At 38.8% G+C, this 20,860-nt stretch overlaps 1 protein-coding gene across 4 annotated transcripts in view; it reads left to right on the top strand.

Annotated features, from left to right (window-relative positions):
* Positions 1–1,115: 1,115 nt before the first annotated feature.
* LOC105714964 (zinc finger protein 736-like) overlaps positions 1,116–20,860 on the top strand; it is a 55,614-nt gene continuing 35,869 nt past the window's right edge. Inside the window, exon 1 of one of the 4 annotated variants that reach the window (XM_064375599.1) lies at positions 1,116–1,212. In XM_064375599.1, coding sequence (XP_064231669.1) covers positions 1,125–1,212 — 88 coding nt within the window. In that variant the 5' untranslated portion in view covers positions 1,116–1,124. The other 3 variants (XM_064375597.1, XM_064375595.1, XM_064375596.1) reach the window with 3 other exon arrangements.

Raw genomic sequence — 20,860 nt, 5'->3', positions numbered from 1 at the left:
CTTTACACAGTTACGTCCCAGTTACTCCCCAGTTACACTGACCTGGTACCTGGATAACTGGTGAGTAAGCTGGTCCAGTGTTCCCACCACCTCCAGTAAGCTCTGATTCTAGATTCATTCCCTGCTCCAACACATACTGTGTGTGCAGCCTTGGGCCTGCAGCCAGGCCTCCCTGAAACTGTTTTCTCAACTTGAAGTGTGATGGGAACCACACTTGCCTCACTGGGCCTCGTGAGGTCTCAGTTATATGTGGCTGTTACCATTGTTCTCGCCATCATTGCTCTCAAAAAGAGCCAGGTGCAAGCATTCTCAAATTGCTGTTCTCTGAGGCACATCATTACCCTATGAGGTTCATCATCCCTACATTATTTTATATAAGAAAACAGAGGCCTCAAGAGGGCAGTAGACTTGCCCAGGGCCCTAAAGAAGAGGCTGGCTCCTCCCTGCACCGGGAGGCCCTGTCCTGGCTGACTTTACCCCACAGCCCCGCACCATCCCTGACTAGGGTCGCATCTTAATTCCCTATGCTTGTTCAGGTCCTCAGGCAGGCTCAGCTTTATTGAGAAAGAGAGTGTTTTGGGAGGCCTGGGTGAGTGGTGCCTCTAACCAATTTGCTAGGCCCTCACCTATCAGTCTTACTGAGCCACTCCATTTAATTGGAAGCAGACCCAAAATTGTTTCACAGAGTGAAGGTGATAATTGTCTGCAGCCAGCTGGTGCATCTCCTGCAGGACATTTCTCTCTTGCAGCTAAAGGGAAAGACAGGATGCTGACAGGGCCTGCAGCATGCATATAACTATAATTCAGAAAGTTATACACACACACACACATACACACACACACACACACACTATAATCAGAAAGTGATATAATCTTGTACGCAAGGTTAAATACAAATGTCCCTCAGGCAGGGACAAGCCTCCAGCACAGGGAGAAATCCCTGCCTGAAAATGCTGCAGCCCAAAACCTGTCACTCTTACCTCATTCAGCCCGTTGTCTGATTACATCGCCTGTCACTCAGGGTCTAAATGGGTGGGGCCTGGAGCCCCAGCCAATCAGTGGCGCTAGCGTAAAAACTGTCCAATCAGATGCGCAGCTAGAGAGGAAGAGGCGGCTTCTTCAACATGGCGGGGCCTTTGTCTCCTGGCTCCTGGGCTCTGAGCCCAGTTCGCGGCTCCACTGTTCCGTCTCCTCGGCTCCCGGAGCTCTTTGGTGAGTCTACTATAGCTCCTGTTATCCTGTGACCTGCAGGGACTGGGAGACCCCTAGGGAGAACTACGGAACATCTGGAGGCTGGGAAATGGTGAGTGTGCGGGGTGGGTGTCCCGAGAAGGGGGAAGAGGCCGTTTAAATCCGGCAGGAACCGGCTGCGGTGGGGTCTGGGCCTTCTCGTGGCCAGCTCTGGAGTCTGCAGCTCCGAGTCCCCGTGAGCACAGCTCCGTCCTCACTTTCTTCCGCTGCAGATTAGGGGCTGAGCCAGCAGCCAAAACCCGAGCGTCTTGCTTTGTCCGTAAGCGCGAATTTCTCCCCAGCCCAGAGCCCTTTCTGGGCACCTCTGTGCCGCAACCCCGAGTCTCCTCCAGATTGTGAGGGACGATGGGAGGGCCGTAAGAGGAGAATCCTCGTTTAGGGTCTGGAGTTCCTCCGTAGAAGAAGCAGTGGGCTGTGGGGTCCCCAGTCCCTCCTTTCTCCTTTGAAAAATTATGGCTTTTTTTTTTTTTTTTTTTTTTTTGACAGTGTCTCTCTGTTTAGGCTCACTGCAGCCTCCACCTCCCGGGCTCAGATGATCCTCCCACCCGAGTCCCCCAAGTAGCTAGGACTAGAGGCATGCACCACCACGCCTGTTTGTTTTTGTTTGTTTGTTTGTTTGTTTTTTGGTAAAGATGCGTTTTTGCCCTGTTGCCCAGGTTGGTTTCGAACTCCTGAGCTCAGGTGATCCGGCCGCCTGGGACCTCCTAAAATACGGTTTACATGCATGAGCCACCGCAGTAGCGTAAATTGAAGCGTCTTTAGGATATAGTTTGGATGTGTTTTCCAGCCCAAATCTCCTATTTCAATGTAATCACCATGTTGGAGGTGGGGCCTAATGGAAGGTGATTGGATTATGGGTGCAGATTTCTCATGAGTAGTTTATAATCATTCCTCTTGGTATTGTCCTGTCAATAGTGAGTGAGTTCCCTGAAGTCCTTATCATTTAAAAGTGTATAGCACCCCCTTGCCTTTTTGTTTTCAAGCTTCTGTTTCACTTCACCATCCACCATTCTGGGTGGGGCCTCCTCAGAAGCAGATGCTAGTGTTATATGCTTTTTGCACAGCCTGTGGAACCATGAGCCAATTAATCCTCTTTCTTATATATTACCCAGTTTGAGGTATTTATAGTAATGCCGGAACCGATTAATGCAAACAGTTTATTTGCACAAACAGCAATTTATGAATCAGAGAACACTCAGCAATGGTTTGTTGTTTGGGGACTCAAAGGAGGGACTTGGAACAAAAGGCTTTTGTAAGAGGTATGAGGAAGCAAATCAGATTCAGTTTGATTGGTTACAGTTACTTATTGCATTTCCACCCATCCAGTGGAAATGTCCTGGTTATGTAACTAGAGCTTTATTGGCAGCTTGTGGTTGGTTAAGCCTAAGTTTTTTTTTTTTTCCTCAAAGTCAGTAATTTTCAAGAAATTACTTCGTGGTAGTTAGGTTTCCTTAGGCAGAATCCCGAGCACCATGGCCACTTCAGCCTAATTGCCAGTTCTTTAATTATTTTAATGCTCCACAGGGTTGTTGGTTTTCTCTGCATTTGTCAAACGTTTGGCAAGCAGGGTCTCAAATCCATGACTGTCCTCCCAGCCTAACTGTTCTAGGGACTGTAGAAAATTCTAAATTTCCAATTTCTTTCTCACATTCCCAAATGCCAACTATCCCTTTCAAAATCACATTATCAACTGTTAGTCCTTTATTTAATTTTAAAACAGATGTGACATTTTGTTTATTTTTGTTTAACAGGGTGATAGGTACCTTTTTTTTAATATATTTGTCTCTTTGTGAACATTGACAGGAAAGCAAAGAGCAATCACCCGACACTCCGATGTAAAGTCTCTCTGCATCTCCTTTCATATTCTCTAGGCACACACGCCTTACCAGAACGTCTTTGAAACCTTTGCAGGATAATGTGTCCTCAGCCACTCTCCTGTTTTTTCCTGGTTCCAAGGTATTAGAACTTTCTGGGGGATAATACAAGATACTCACAAGGACCATGTCTCTTGTAGTGTCTAGCAAACATTAGTCATCTTTCAGAGAAGAGCCTGAGGTATTGGGTGGAGCCTCTCAGAGGAACAGCTGGATGCCTTCGTTCTGAGAGCAGTTTCCTGATATACCCTTCCTCTAAAAAGCTAACTACTTTAACATTACTTTTCCCCCTCAACCTTAGCTTTCGTTTCTTGCAGACACATTGGTGGTCAGTCAATCAGGTGCTGGTATTGAGGGGAAAAGGCACAAATGCATCTTGCCCTCTGGTTTCTCTCAGGCTTGTGAAGGAGAATAGCTATCCCAAAGTATAGGAAAGACTCACCCTAGTGAGGTAGTATATAAATTTGCAAAGCAAAATACACATTCACCACACAAGGGGCAAGTGCAGTGTCTTTTGAAAGAATGGTGATCAAGTACTTTAGTGAGCAGAACGGGGGTGGGAGAATCTCTCAAGTGATTGACACATGAGTGTAATACATGTGTGTTCCAGTCAGCACTGCTTCTCCCTGTGTTTGTCACCTTGAATATATATGTTCACATATTTTCAGCTTCAGTTTTTCCTTAATTGTATAATGGATTTTATTATTAGAGCTGAAAGAGTAAAAACAAAGCCAAATTTTTTTCTAAGAGAAAAGAGGTAGATTTCAGGGAAAAAATAGTTTATATTCCATTGGTTAAAAATTCTCATTTATCTTTTATATTTTGAACAGTGAGTATAGGAAGATTCTGAGGTCTGTTCTATTTTAGCATGATTTCAAACAGAATCCCAGGGCTTAGCTTTGGGAGGGCTACCTGGGAAAAGACATAGAGAAAATGTCTCTTTCATTATGGCTGTGGAAAAATAAATACATTTCTACAAGAAAGTGTGGTAGATTAACACGTAAATTGCAAACATTCATGAAAACATCAGTTTCTGTCTTATGCAGGGTGGATAATTTGTGACAGTGGGCAACTCATTATTTTTTAGAAAAATTTCTACTTTATTGGAAGTATTTATGTGTACACAGTAAAAGGGTATTTGCCACCATACATTCTATCTTTGCTCAGGTAATATATATTCTTGTGTTATTATATTATTAGTATTAAAGCTAATTTTAAGGAAACCTTATAAACAGATGTAAATCTCAGTCAGCATTGACCAAACAAGGTAAGATTTCTATAAACCTTTTATAACCTTTTAAAATTTTATTCTTTCTCCAACTTTCCATATCCATTACGTTTACCTCATTTTCTTTATATTTTATTCTTTAAATGTTATGCATCCTTTAACCTCTAAACTCAGCAGAATTGCCTTTTCTTTAAGAAATCACATCCTCATGTCTATTTCTAAAATAATTTTTTTCACCAAGAAACACATTTTCTTTGTACACTCTGTATGTAAACTTGTTTCTCTCCTTAACAGTAGTTATTATCTTAGCCAGAATTTTAGTGTTTAGTAATCTTAATTTATAATGAAAGCCTGAGAAGTAAGCAATTTTAACTCTTAATCATGCACTAAAAATTTATAAATACTATTTCATAATTTTTAGAAACATTGGATTTTAAATGAAATCATTGTTAACGTGGAGTAGGACATACTAACATGTTAAAATGCTAAGATATTAATTTTTAAATGTAAGTTTAATCTAAATATCTTTGGTTTCTTCACAGAAACCAAAGATATTTAGATTAAACTTAAACCAAGGATATTTAGATTAAACTTAAATTTAAAAATTAATATCTTAGCATTTTATCCTATTTGGAGATAATCTAGATGTTTAATCAATAACCATCATTTAATGTAGCTTAGCAACAATCTAAGAGTATAGTTTCCATAAAGATTTGAGAAACCATTTAACCACGTTACAAAACATTTAGTACTGTAAGTTTATAAACTTTTGTCCCATTTACATCTGTTTTATTTATCCTTAACAATTATTTTTTACAAAATCTTATGAAACATTACACTAATCCACTCATCGGAAGTTAAACTTTCTATTATCCATTTTTATACTGCTGTGTTGGGCAGGTATCATAAAAGCAATAAACTTAAATATATGCGTATTTTGCTGAGAAGTCAGAAGACATTTTTTTTTTTATTAAACCAACAATATTAAATTAGTCCTATTTACCAAAAGATTTACTCAATTCACATGTTCTTGAAAAATATTGGGCTTTTTTTTTTTTTTTAAGATTCGTGGGCATTTATTTTTAAGTTAATTCAGTACCATGTGATAATACATAAAGGTATTTATAGACATATTCATACATGTAGACACACATAACTTACTCATGTTTTTATCTAAAAACCCTAGAGAGGCTGTTCATTGTAAAAGGGAGTAGAGCTTCAGACCTCAAAAAAACCTGTTTACCCACAATGGGGCTTCATGAGGAAAAACAGAGGTACCGTGCCAAAGAAAGAGAAGCCTGTGGTGCTTTATCTGTGTTCTTCAAGGGGTCCCAGGCTGCTAGAAGTTTCCTTTAGGTTTCCTCCATAGTGACAAAAGGTTTTAGGTAGAGGATGAGACAGATAGAAGTAAATGGAAGAATTAATTCTAGAGGAGATAGTTTGAGAAGATTTTGTTTTCCAGAAAGCCAGTAAAGTTTTATATTATCTTTGGCAAAAATCATGTCAGCAAGAGAAGAAACAGGCATGTAGAGATACCAGTTTAGGGATAAAATTCAGTTGACTAAAGACCTTATATGGGAAAACCATAGGCCTCAAATTTTTATTTGTATATATACATATATATATGTGTATATATATACACACACACATATATATATATAATTGACATTCAGATGAATGTCAGCTTTAAATATATAGACTTTGTAGAGCTTTTAAATTTTTTTAAATTAGATTTTACCTAGGTAAATAGAAGACAGACATTACTTGCATTTTTCCTTCTAAAATTTACATCAAGAAGGAATTTTGGAGATGGAGCATTTTTGTTTACTCGAGATCTGTGGTAATCACTATTTAAAGCTCTTTCTCTTTGAAATTTTTGAGTAAACAGTTTTCTTTTTTCCAAACCACAGTATATGGTTTTATTTAGTTCGGAGAGAAGCCTAAACAAACAAAACAACAAGAGTTTCTGTTACACTCTGAATATAAACTGAAATTTTAAATTAAAGGCATGCCTGAACTAGTGACTGCAAACCAACACAAACATTCATGAGTCCAAATCCAAGAAATCCTGTGTGGCTTTAAAACTTCAGAGAAAGAACAAAAAATTACAGCTCTTTTATAATGAAAACTTCTCTTAAGAACAGCTTACTGCACGTGGGGTGCAACTGTATTTTCAGACCATGTTTTCTAGTGTTTTGGCTTTTTAGCTTACCGTGTGCCCACAAAGGCCAGACACAAGATTTTATGAAATGTTTGGTAAAACAGGAGAACAAAAGCTGTCTGTGGGAGTAGAGAAGTTTACAAATGTGTACTCCAAAAAGTTGAGTAAAAACAATAAAATAATAAAACAAATAAATTATTAGTTAATTATTATGTATATAATGGTTTTTGTCTAAGCTAGAGATACTCACTGAGAAATAAAATTTTGAGGTTTGGTCTAAAAAAACTTCAGTTTTTTTTCCAGTTTGATCTCAGAGGGAATGCTGTTTTGCTAATTCTGTGGATGTTAGCATTTCAAATACATAGTAAGATTTACATCTCAGAGACTGAAAAAGACTGGAAAAAGTTAATGTATTGTAAATCCTGCAGCAAGTCAAACAGGCAGTTTACACATCTAAAAGGTTTTTTTTTTTTTTTTTGAGGAAGTAAAAGAACTCTCTTAAAATATATTTTGAATTCTCTTATTAGAATTTAGCCAGGCAAAACAAAGAAGGCCTTTCATTAAATTTCATTCTCAAACCTACCTTTTCCAATTGTACATGGAAATTTAATTTAGAAATGTCAAAAGCCCTTCATTTTTGCCATTGCATATTGGAGGTCGTCTGAAGTCATGTTCCATTTACCCAGGCATTTGCAAGATGAAGCTTTGTAGATGTTATACATAAGTTCAGCTTATGTTTCTAAGGGATGTTACCTAGAAGGAAAAGCATGGTTTTGATTATGAGTTTTCCATAATTAAGAAACTTTTAAGGGCCGGGCGTGGTGGGTCAAGCCTGTAATCCCAGCACTTTGGGAGGCCGAGGCGGGTGGATCACGAGGTCAAGAGATCGAGACCATCCTGGTCAACATGGTGAAACCCCGTCTCTACTAATACAAAAAATTAGCTGGGCATGGTGGCGTGTGCCTGTAATCCCAGCTACTCAGGAGGCTGAGGCAGGAGAATTGCCTGAACCCAGGAGGCGGAGGTTGCGGTGAGCCGAGATCGCGCCATTGCACTCCAGCCTGGGTAACAAGAGCGAAACTCCGTCTCAAAAAAAAAAAAAAGAAACTTTTCAAAGGTGATCAAGGCCAGAACAGTATACCAGGTCTAAGTGTGCTGCATATGAGCATTACTCTTTAAGGTGTCACCCAAGAGTTAATGATTATAGTGCTGGGTGAGCAATGCTTACCCAGCTTACCCATCCAGCTTACCCTTCCAGCTTAGCTAAAAGTCTCTGCAGGTGTTTTTCTTTTAGGCAGACCCTATAAGACTGGTACATATCATTGAAAATCATCCTAACACCTCTACAAAGTCTCTAGTTGCCTAGAGCATCCAAATGAGTGAGATAAAACAATTGCCTTTTCTCTTTGGAATGAGAGAATTCACTCTTATGCATGTTTTAGTTTGAAGCTAACAGGAACTGGTCACAAATAAAAATTCAAGTTCAAATTAGAAGCAGTAGAAAACAGCTGTGTTTTTTAAAACATGTTACCTAATTTTAGACCAAAAAAAGTAAAACCACCAATGCTAGACTGCCAATATTATGACCCAGATTCTCTATCCTGAGACAAAAGCAGAAAAAGCAGTTAAAAAAAAATTGAAATTGAAATCGCCTGACTTTAGCCAAAAATGGAAATCTTTTTTCTAGAATAAGAACAGCTTTTTGGAGTTTTAAGGTTTGACTTCTCTGCTGGTTTTTGGACTTGCATGGGATGTGTAGTCCCTTTGTTTTGGCCAATTTTCTCCAGTTTGGAGTGGCTGTATTTACCCAGTGCCTTTCCCCCATTGTATATAGGAAGTAACTGTGTTGCTTTTTGATTTTACAGGCTCATAGGCAGAAGGAACTTGCCTTGTCTTGAATGAGATTTTGGACTGTGGAATTTTGCGTTAATGCTGAAATGAGTTGAGACTCTGGGAGACTGTTGGGAAGGCATGATTGATCATGATAGGTGAGGATAGGAGATTTGGGAGGAGCAAGGGGCAGAATGTTGTGGTTTGGCTGTGTCCCCACCCAGATCTCATCTTGAATTTCCACATATTGTAGGAGGGACCTGGTGGGAGGTAATTGAATCATGGAGGCAAGTCTTTTCCATGCTGTTCTCCTGATAGCAAATAAGTCTCATGAGATCTGATAGTTTTAAAAAGAGAAGTTTTCCTGCACATGTATTTTTTTTGTTTAGCCTGCCACCATCTGTGTAAGCTGTGACTTGTTGCTTCTTTTTTTTCTTTTATTATTTTATTCCTTCTTTTTTAAAATTTATTTATTTTACTTTAGGTGCATACTATATCTGGCATTTCTCCTCATGTTATCCCTCCCCACCCCCCCCACACACTGCTGTCTCTCCCTTGCCCCCTCAACTGCCCCCAGTGTGTGATGCACCTCTCCCTGAGTCCATGTATTCTAGTTGTTCAACACCCACCTATGAGTGAGAACATGCCGTGTTTGGCTTTCTGTTCTTGTGTCAGTTTGCTGAGAATGATGGTTTCCAGATTCATCCATTGCCGTGTTTGGCTTTCTGTTCTTGTGTCAGTTTGCTGAGAATGATGGTTTCCAGATTCATCCATTGTCCCTACAAAGGACATGAACTCATTGTTTTTTATGGCTGCATAGTATTCCATGGTGTATATGTGCCACATTTTCTTTGTCCAGTCTATCATTGATGGGCATTTGGGTTAGTTCCAGGTCTTCGCTATTGTACACAGGGCTGCAGTGAACATACGTGTGCATATGTCTTTATAGTACAACGATTTATAGTTCTTTGGGTATGTACTCAGTAATGGGATTGCTGGGTCAAATGGAATTTATATTTCTGGATCCTTGAGAAATCACCACACTGTCTTCCACAATGGTTGAACTAATTTACACTCCCACCAACTGTGTAAGAGTATTCCTATTTCTCCACATCCTCTCCAGCATCTGCTGTCTCCAGATTTTTTAATGATTGCCATTCTAACTGGCATCAGATGATATCTCAGTGTGGTTTTGATTTGCATTTCTCTAATGACCAGTGATGATGAGTATTTTTTCATATGTTTGTTGGCCTCATATATGTCTTCTTTTGAAAAGTGTCTGTTCATATCCTTCTCCCACTTTTGAATGGGTTTGTTTGTTTTTTTCTTGTAAATCTGTTTTAGTTCTTTGTAGATTCTGGATATTAGCCCTTTGTCAAATGGGTAGATTGCAAAAATTTTTTCCCATTCTGTTGGTTGCCGATTCACTGTAATGATTGTTTCTTTTCCTGTATAGAAGCTCTGGAGTTTAATTAGATCCCATTTGTCTAGGCTTTTATTGCCATTGCTTTTGGTGTTTTACTCATGAAGTTCTTGCCTATGCCTATGTCCTGGATGGTTTTGCCTACATTTTCTTCTAGTGTTTTTATGGTGTTAGGTTTTATGTTTAAATATTTGAGCCATCTGGAGTTAATTTTAGTGTAAGGTGACAGGTAGGGGTCCAGTTTCTGCTTTCTGCACATTGCTAGCCAGTTTTCCCAACACCATTTATTAAACATGGAGTCCTTTCCCCATTGCTTATTTTTGCCGGGTTTGTCAAAGATCAGATGGTTGTAGATGTGTGGTGTTTCTTCTGGGGTCTCTGTTCTGTTCCATTGGTCTATATCTCTGTTTTGGTACCAGTACCATGCTGTTTTCATTACTGTAGCCTTGTAGTATAGTTTGCAGTCCGGCAGTGTGATGCCTCCGGCTTTGTTCTTTTTGCCTAGAATTGTCTTGGCTATGCGGGGCCTTTTGTGATTCCATATGATGTTTAAAGTGGTTTTTTCCAGTTCTGTGAAGAAGGTCATTGGTAGCTTGATGGTGATAGTGTTGAATCTGTAAATTACTTTGGGCAGTATGGCCATTTTCATGATACTGATTCTTCCTAACCATGAACGTGGAATGTTTCTCCATCTGTTTGTGTCCTCTCTTATTTCTTTGAGCATTGGTTTGTAGTTCTCCTTGAAGAGGTCCTTTACATCCTTTGTTAGTTGTATTCCTAGGTATTTTATTCTTTTTGTAGCAATTGTGAATGGGAGTTCACTCTTGATTTGGCTGTTTGTCTGTGATTGGTATATAGGAATGCTTATGATTTCTGCACATTGATTTTGTATCCTGAGACTTTGCTGAAGTTGCTTATCAGTTTGAGAAGATTTTGAGTTGAGACAATGGGGTCTTCTAGATGTACAATCATGTCATCTGCAAATAGAGACAGTTTGACTTCCTCCTTTCCTAATTGAATACCCTTTATTTCTTTTTCTTGCCTGATTGCTCTGGGTAGAACTTCCGATACTATGTTGAATAGGAGTGGTGAGAGAGGGTATCCTTGTCTAGTGCCTGATGTCAAAGGGATTTCTTCCAGCTTTTGCCCGTTCAGTATGATATTGGCTGTAGGTTTGTCATAAGTAGCTTTTATCATTTTATGATATGTTCCATCAATACCTAGTTTATTGAGAGTTTTTAGCATGAAGGTCTGTTGACTTTTGTTGAAGGCCTTCTCTGCATCTATTTAGATAATCATGTGGTTTTTGTCTTTGGTTCTGTTTATGTGATGGATTACATTTATGGATTTGCGTATGTTGAACCAGCCTTGCATCCCTGGGATGAAGCCTACTTGGTCGTGATGGATAAGCTTCTTGATGTGCTGTTGCAATCTGTTAGCCAGTACTTTATTGAAGATTTTTGTGTCAATATTCATCATGGATATTGGCCTGAAATTATCTTTTTTAGTTGAGTCTCTGCCTGGTTTTGGTATGAGGATGATTTTAGTCTCATAAAATGAGTTAGGGAGGATTCCCTCCTTTTGTATTGTCTGATACAGTTTCAGAAGGAATGGAACCAGCTCCTCTATGTACATCTGGTAGAATTTGGCTGTGAACCCGTTTGGACCTGGACTTTTTTTGGTTGGTAGGCTATTGATTGCTGCCTCTACTTCAGCCCTTGTTGTTGGTCTATTCAGGGTTTCAACTTCATCCTGGTTTTGTCTTGGTAGAGTACAAGTGTCTAGGAATTTATCAATTTCTTCCTGGTTTACTGGTTTATGTGCATAGAGTTGTTTGTAGTAATCTCTGATGGTAGTTTGTGTTTCTGTGGATCAATGGTGATATCCCCTTTATCATATTTTATTGCATCTATTTGATTCTTTACCCTTTTCTTTTTTATTAATCTGGCTAGTGGTCTATTTTGTTGATCTTTTCAAAAAACCAGCTCCTGGATTGATTGATTTTTTTTTTTTGAAGGGTTTTTTTTGTGTCTCTATCTCCTGCAGTTCTGCTCTGATCTTAGTTATTTCTTGTCTTCTGCTAGCTTTTGAGTTTTTTTGGATCTTGCTCCTCTAGCTCTTTCAATTTTGATGATAGGGTGTCGATTTTAGATCTTTCCTCTCTTCTCTGGTGGGCATTTATTGCTACAAATTTCCATCTTAACACTGCTTTACAGGTGTCCCAGAGATTCTGGTAAGTTGTGTCTTTATTCTGGTTGGTTTCAAAGAACATCTTTATTTCTGCCTTCATTTCATTGTTTATCCAGTTGACACTCGATAAGCAAGTTGTTCAGTTTCCAAGTGGTTGTGCGGGTTTGAGTGTGTTTCTTGATCCTGAGTTCTAGTCTAATTGCGCTGTGGTCTGATAGACAGTTTGTTATGATTTCTGTTCTTTTGCATTCGCTGAGGAGTGATTTGCTTCCAATGATGTGGTCAATTTTAGAGTAAGTGCAATGTGGTGCTGAGAAAAATGTATATTCTCTGGATTTAGGGTGGAGCATTCTGTATATGTCTATTAGGTCTGCTTGGTCCAGCTCTGCATTCAAGTCCTGCATATCCTTGTTAATTTTCTGTCTTGCTGATCTGTCTAATATTGACAGTGGAGTGTTGAAGTCTCCCACTGTTATTGTGTGGGAGCGTAAGTCTCGTTTTAGGTTGTTAAGAACTTGCTTTATGTATCTGGGTGCTCCTGTGTTGGGTGCGTATATATTTAGGATAGTTAGCTCTTTTTGTTGGATTGATCCTTTTACCATTATTTAGTGTCCTCCTTTGTCTGTTTTGATCTTTGTTGGTTTGAAGTCCATTTTATCAGAGACTAGGATTGCAACCCCCTGCTTTTTTTGTTCTCCATTTGCTTGGTAAATCTTCTTCCATCCCTTTATTTTGAGTCTATGTGTGTCTTTGTATGTGAGATGGGTTTCCTGAATACAGCACACCGATGGGTTTTGACTTTTTATCCAGTTTGCCAGTCTGTGTCTTTTGATTGGGGCATCTAGGCCATTTACATTCAATGCTAATATTGTTATGCGTGAATTTGATCCTGCCATTTTGTTACTGGCTGGTTTTCTTTCCCGTTAGTTGACTCATTTTCTTCATTGCATTTTTGGTCTTTGCCAACTGGTTTGCTTTTGCAGTGACTGGTACTTGTTCCTTTCCGTGCTTATTGTTTCTTTCAGGAGCTCTTGTAGGGCAGGTCTGGTGGTGACAAAATCTCTCAATAATTGCTTGTCCATAAGGGATTGTATTTCTCCTTCACTTATGAAGCTTAGTTTGGCTGGATATGAAATTCTGGGTTGAAAGTTCTTTTCTTTAAGGATGTTGAATATTGGCCCCCACTCTCTTCTGGCTTGTAGGGTTTCTGCCAAGGATCTGCTGTGAGTCTGATGGGCTTCCTCTGTGGGTGACCTGACCTTTCTCTCTGGCTGCCCTTAGCATTTTTTCCTTCATTTCAACTCTGGTGAATCTGAAGATTATGTGTCTTGGGGTTGCTCTTCTTGAGGAATATCTTTGTGGAGTTCTCTGTATTTCTTGAATTTGAAATTTGGACTGCCTTGCTAGGCTTAGGAAGTTCTCCTGGATAATATCCTGGAGCATGTTTTCCAGCTTGGATTCATTCTCTCCATCATATTCAGGTACACCAATCAAGTGTAGATTAGGTCTTTTCACATAATCCCATATTTCTTGGAGGCTTTGTTCATTTCTTTTCACTCTTTTTTCCTCTCATCTTGCCTTCTGTTTTTATTTCATTGAGTTGATCTTCAATGTCTGATATCCTTCTGCTTGATTGATTTGGCTATTAAAACTTGTGTTTGCTTCACGTAGTTCTCATGCTGTGTTTTTCAACTCCATCAACTTGTTTATGTTCTTCTCTAAGCTGGTTATTCTAGGTAGCATTTAATCTAACCTTTTTTCAGAGTTTCTGATTTCTTTGCATTGAGTTAGAACATGTTCCTTTAACTCAGAAAAGTTTGTTATTATCCATCTTCTGAAACCTGTTTCTGTCAATTCATCACACTCCTTGGTGAAGTTGTGATCCTATGTTGTTGAGGAGTTGTGATCCCTTGAAGGAGAAGAGGTGTTCTGGTCTTTGATGGTTTCATCTTTTTTGCAGTGGTTTTTTCCCATCTTTGTGGATTTACCTGGCTGTGTTTTCAGGGAGATGCTTGATGAGGACGCTTATCTGCCTGTGGAGGTGCTACTTGACTTGTTCCTTCTTGCATCCCACCATAATTGTGAGGCCTCCCCAGCCATGTGGAACTGTAAGTCCAGGTAAACCTTTTTCTTCTATAAATTTCCCAGTCTCAGGTATGCCTTTATCAGCAGCATGAAAACACACTAATACAGGGAGTTGGTGGGACATGACTGTTTCCTCATTCCTGTGCCTCAGGGCCTAATAATTTAGAGGTTGCTCACATTAATCAGATAAAAAAAGTTGTATCTTACTTCTCATTGTTAATAGATTATGTATATCCAGTGCAGGGTGGAAGCAGTAGGAGGAGAAGTCTGTCTTGGAACACCCACCTAGGCATAAATACATGAGCTGCCAGGCCCTGTGGAGGCGGCACATATGTACAGCAGGCATTAGTCTATGCAGAGACTCTCCCAGTAAGTAGCTGTTTTGGGCTGGCTTCTGCTTGTGAGGAAAGCCTTGCCCTGGATGCCCACCATGTCTGAAAGCAAACCTCAGCTTCTGGTTGGTGTATGCAGTGAAAGAAAGACTTATCTTCAGGTTTGTTCTCCAAAGGGGAGAAAGATGAGGTTGCTTAGAACTTCAGGAACTGAACTTGCTGGGGTGGAGACCAAAATACGTTTCTTACTATAATCATGTTCTCACACTGACACAACGCTTTATAATATGCTGTGACCAAGGCTTTATACAGACACACAGAGGTCTTTCTCTTCTATCTTAATGGCTGCTGAGTGTTCTAATAAGATGGTGGCATGAGATTATTCACTTTGTGCCCTATAAATAAACATAGCTGCTCTGTTACTTTGCTGTGACCCATAAAGTCACAGGGAATAACCTCTGAAGTATTTCTCTAATGTTTTTAAAGCTCTGTTGCATGGTATGGTCATAGAATTGAGTTACCAGGATTCAAAGTTAATGCTTAGTTATTTTGTATATTCTCTTCTAATTTGATTACACAGGAATGTCTGTTTTTTACAGCATCACTAAATATTGTGGAATTTTCTTACAATTGAGAGGTAAAAATATGTATCTCTGTGTAATCTTAGTGTATATTTCTATTTTTATATTATTTTCAAATTTATGAGCCAACCGTCTTTATTCATCAAATTTTTGTCTGTTGTGTTAAATACCTAAAATTATGTTAAAATCGATGTCTCTAGGATGTTACCTTTTTTTTTTTTTTGAGGTGAAATCTCACTCTGTCACCCAGACTGGAGTGCAGTGGCGTGATCTCAGCTCACTGCAACCTCCAGTTCCTGGGTTCAAGCGATTCTCCTGCCTCAGCCTCCTGAGTAGCTGGGATTACAGGTGCACCACCACGTCTGGCCAATTTTTGTATCTTTACTAGAGATGAGGTTTTCACCATGTTGGTCAGGCTGGTCTTGAACTCTTGACCTCGTGATCTGCCTACTTCAGCCTCCCAAAGTGCTGGGATTACAAGTGTGAGCCACCACACCTGGCCACAAAATTTTTAAGGTTTTTTTTTTTTTTGTCTTTTAAAGTCTTTTAAGGTTGTTCTTTTATGTTTTTTACATGTCTCTTTAAAATTTTATCCTATATGTATTTATTGTAGTTTTGGTAATGTCATCTTCACCCCATTATATTTGCTAAATTATTTATCGGTTTTCTATATGGAAGTTATTAAAAATAACATGGTAAAATATGCATAACATAGAATTTATCATTTTAATCCATTGTTAAGTGTACATAGACCGGGCACGGTGGCTCACGCCTATAATCCCAGCACTTTGGGAGGCTGAGGGGGTGGATCACGAGGTTAGGCGTTTGAGACCAGCCTGGACAATATGGTGAAACCCCATCTCTAATAAATAATACAAAAAAAAAATTAGCTGGGCGGGCCAGGCACGGTGGCTCACGCCTGTAATCCCAGCACTTTGGGAGGCCGAGGCGGGTGGATCATGAGGTCAAGAGATCGAGACCATCCTGGTCAACATGGTGAAACCCCGTCTCTACTAAAAATACAAAAAATTAGCTGGGCATGGTGGCGCATGCCTGTAATCCCAGCTACTCAGGAGGCTGAGGCAGGAGAATTGCCTGAACCCAGGAGGCGGAGGTTGCGGTGAGCCGAGATCGCGTCATTGCACTCCAGCCTGGGTAACAAGAGCGAAACTGCGTCTCAAAAAAAAAAAAAAAAATTAGCCAGGCATGTTGGCATGCACCTGTAGTCCCAGCTAGTCAGGAGGCTGAGGCAGGAGAATTGCTTAAATCTGGGAGTCGGAGGTTGCAGTGAGCCGAGATCATGCCACTACACTCCAGCCTGGGCCACAGTGAGACTCCATCTCAAAAAAAAATAAAGAAAATTTTATAACCAATATGCAGAAAGCCTTCTCAATTTCCAGGTTAATTTAGGATAAACTATATATGACAAATTATGCTGTTAAGTCTTCTACTTCAAGACTAAATATGGTGATTTTTATTTCTGCTTTTGTAATCTCTTAGCAGATTGCCTGTGATGCATATCAAATTTAGGTTTAATTATGTAATAAAACAGTTTTCTTTTCTGCCACTTTAGAGCGTCTCTGAGGTTGAAGTTTTGTTTTTAATTACGTTGTTCCAAACCCTACAGAATTACCAGACAGGATATAAACACATGAGATACACACAGGCTTTAGTTCAGAGAGGCTTTTCTCTCTTTGGCTTGCCCCCAGATCTGCAGGCAGAATATTTCTCTGCCTGTTTGTGGTACACAGTCCCTTCCAGAGCAGTTCAACCAGATTTCTAGAAAAATAGCTTCAACAGCACAGCAATCAGCCATTCTAGCTCCGTCTTTCAATGCACTTGGCATCTTCAGACCTGAAAGTAATTCAAACACCGTAGGATCCTGAATCTCACGTTTTGTAAATTTTTTTTTTTTTTCAAAAAATGAACTTTTCATTATGTTTATCTTTTGAATTTTTTGTTTTGTATTCATTTATTTCTGCTGTAATTTTTATTTTTTTCCTTCTAATTTTTGGTTTGTTCTTTTCTAGTTCTATGTGCTATATCAATAGTTTATTTAGAGATTTTAAAAAAACTTTTTGATGTAGGCACTTACTGCTATAAACCTTCTTAGTACTTCTTTCACTGTATTTATAGTTTTGTTATGTTTTTTCATTTGTTTCAAGAACATTTAAATTTTTTAAAATTTCTTTGTTGGCCCACTAGTCTTTCAGGAGCATATTTTAAATTCTGTGTGTTTTTATAATTTCTGTTAGTGATTTCTAGTTTTATTCTGTTAACATCAGAGAAAATACTTGATATAATTTTATTTCGGGGGAGATTAAGAGTTACTTTGTGACCTAACATACGGTCTATCCTTGAGAATAACCCAGGGGCTGAAGTGTAGAATTAGTATTCTGTAGCTTGTTGATACATATACATTGCTTGATAAATATCTATTAGGTCTATTTGATGCATAGTGCAAATTAAGTCCAATGTTTATTTGTTGATTTTAGTATCTGGATAATCTATCTCCTGCTGACAGTGGGTTTCTTGAACTCTCTAGCTATGATTGTATTGGGGTTGATCTCTCTCTCTTTAGCTCTAATACTTGCTTCATATATCTGAGTTCTCCAGTGTTAGGTGCATATAAATTTACAATTGTTATATTCTCTTGCTGAATTGACCACTTTATTATAATAACTTTTGTTGTCTCTTTTTATAGTTTTTGTCTTGAAATCTGTTTTGTTTAATATAAGTATAGCTATTCCTGCTCTTTTCTGGTTTCCATTTGCATGGAATATCTTTTTCTATCTTTTTATTTTCAGTCGTTCTCTGTCTTTACAGGTGAGTGTGTGTCTTGTAGAAAACAGACTGTTTGAAAAAACTGCAGTTGTTTTTTGTTTGTTTGTTTATTTTACCCATTTGGCCAATTTACGTCTTTTAATTGGGGAGTTAATTTATAGTCAGTGTTATTATTAATAAGTAAAGACTTATGTCTGCCATTCTATTATCTAATTTCTTGTTTTGTGATCTTTTTTTCTCTCCTCTCTTCCATTTGTCCTGTCTTTCTTTTAGTAAAGATGATTTTATCTAATGGTATGTTTTAATTTTTTGATTTTATGTATGTGTGTCTATCATAGGTTTTTTTTAAAATTCGAGGTTACAAAGGCTTGCAAATAAGATCTTATAACCTATTATTTTAAACTGATGGCAACACTTACTGTAAAAATGAACAAACAAAAAAGCAAAGAGAAAACTAGTAAAAACTACAGTTTATCTCCCAACTTTTTAACATTTTGTTTTTATTTATATCTTATTATACTGTCTATGTCTTAATCTTGTTGTAGTTAGTATTTTTAGTAACTATAACAGCCTCAAAATTAGAAATATAAGAGTTATGGCCTTAAAAAGGAGGTAAAGAGTTATTATTTTTAATAATAGTTATAGACTAATCTTTTAGTCTTCTCAAAATATAAATTGTTTACACACCACATTTACATGCTAGAAAATTTTGTGTTTGTGTCCTTGATATTACCAGTGAGTTCTGTACCAGATGTTTTCTTGTTGCTCATTAAGCTCATTAATGTCCTGTTCTTTTAGACTGAAGAACTGCCTTTAACATTTTTTGTAGGACAGATCAAGGGGTATTAACAAAATGTCTCAGCTTGTTTGTCAGTTTTGTGGGTTTTTTTTTCCATGGTTGAAGGATATTTTTGCCTAATGTGTTATTTTAGGGTAAAAGTTTTTTCCTTTCATAAAGTATGTCATGTCACCATTTCCTGGCCTGTAAGATTTCCACTGAAGAGTCCACTGTCAGATATATTGTTGCTTCTTTGAATGTTACTTGTTTCTTTTCTCTTGCTGCGTTAAGAATCCTTTATCTTTGACCTTGACTTGTTTCTTTTCTCTTGCTGCTTTTAGAATCCTTTATCTTTGACCTTTGAGAGTTTTATAATTAAAGATGTTCAGGTAGTCATTTTTAAGTGAATTGTGGTTGGTATTCTATAACCTTTTTGTATTTGAATATTAATATGTTTTTTTTTTGGTATTCTATAACTTTCTTGTATTCGAATATTAATTTTTTTTTTTTTTTTTTTTTTTAGGTATGGGAAGTTCTCATTATCTCTTTGATTAAACATTTTACCCAGAACTTTTTCTCTACCTCCTCTTTAAGGCCATAACTCTTAGAGTTGCCCTCTCGAGGCTTTTTTTTTTGGTCTCATCTGATTGTATTTTTTTCAAATAGCCTGTGTTCAAACTCATAATTCTTCTTCTTGATCAGTTCTGCTGTTTAGAGACTTTGATGCATTCTTCAGTGTCATCTGAATTTTCAGCATGAGAATTTTTGCTTGATTCTTCAAAATGATTTTAATAAATTTGTTTATTGGATTAGATTGCGAATTTCTTTTTTTGTTGTTGTTATTTTGAATTTTGCTGAGCTTTTTTGAAAATAGCTATTTTGAATTTCCTGTCTGAAAGCTTACGTATCTCTGTCACTCAGGATTTGCACACTAGTGCCTTATTTAGTTCATTTAATGGGGTTGTGTTTTCCTGAATAGTCTCGATTTTTGTGGATGTTCATTGATGTCTGGGCGTTAATGAGTTAGGTATTTATTTTAGTCTTTGCATTCTGGGCTGTTTAATACCTGTTCTTCTTAGAAAGGCTTTCCAAGTATTCAAAGGGAATTGAGTGTTGTAATCTAAGCCTTTGGACATTGCAGTCATAGCTGCATTAGGGGACATCCCAACCTGAATAACACTGTGGTGCTTGCAGGCTTGTAGAGGTACCACTTTGCTGGTCTTGGTAAGATCCAAGAGAGTCTCTGGGTTAGATTACCAGGCAGACTCTTTTCCTTTTCTTTCTTTCTTTCTTTCTTTCTTTTTTTTTTTACTATCTGCCAGATAAATGGAATCTCTCTCTCTCTCCATGCTGAGCTGCCTGGAACCAGGGCCGGTGTAACACAAGTACCCCTGTGGCCACCATCACTAGGACTACACTAAGTCAGACCCAAAGCCAGCATGGGACTGGGTCTCACATAAGGTCCACAGTGACACCACCTAGCTACTGCTGATGCTCATTCAAGACCCAAGTCTCTTCAGTCAGGAGGCGATGAATGCAGCCAGCCTCATGTCCTTTCCTTCAGGGCAGTGAGCTCTGTTACCCACCCTGGGCTGGGGGTAGCAAAATGCAATTTGGTAGCAAGAACATGTCATTTGGTAGCAAGAACAGAATAGGGCACCTTAGGAATCGAATCTACTTGGTGCCCTATTCTCCTGTGGCTTAGCTGACACTGAGGCTGTGAGACATCCTTTCTACTCTTTTCTCAAGCATAAGAAGCCACTCCCCATTTCCATCACCACCCAGAGCCCACAGCAAGTATTGCCAGGCTACTGCTGGTATACCCTGAAGACCCAAGGATCTTCAGTCAGCTTGTGGTGAACTCTGCCAGATCTTTTGCTTCAGGGCAATGGGTTCTTCTCTGGCCCAGGGTGGTTCCAGAAATGTCATCCAGGAGCCAAGACCTGAAATCAGAGACCTCAGGTCCATCTTGTTACTGCTACCCCACTGTGGCCAAGCTGGTAATCAGGCTTCCAGACAAAGTCCCCTGTACTCTTCCCTCTCTTCCTCAAGCAGGAGTGTCCCCACATGGCTGCCACAGCTTGGATTGCACTGCACTGGGTCTCGGCCCACAAGGGCTGCAGCAAGTACTACCTGGTTACTGCTGATGTTTATTCTAGGCCCACGGGCCCTTTAGTCAGCAGGTGTTGAATCCTCTCAGAGCTGATCCTTCCCTTCAAGGCAGCGTGTTCTCTTCCGGCCCAGGCTATGTCTCAGAACTGTCACCCAAAAACTAAGCCCTAGAACGGCGGCCTCAGCACTTACTCTGGTACTCTATTCTACTGTGGCTGAGATGATATCCAA

Source organism: Aotus nancymaae, unplaced genomic scaffold (genome assembly GCF_030222135.1).
Source record: "Aotus nancymaae isolate 86718 unplaced genomic scaffold, 86718_ANA_hifiasm-v0.15.2.pri h1tg000012l, whole genome shotgun sequence".
NCBI lineage: Eukaryota > Metazoa > Chordata > Mammalia > Primates > Aotidae > Aotus > Aotus nancymaae.
Note: the sequence above shows the minus strand (reverse complement) of the source record. Positions and strands in the feature narration are given on the sequence as shown.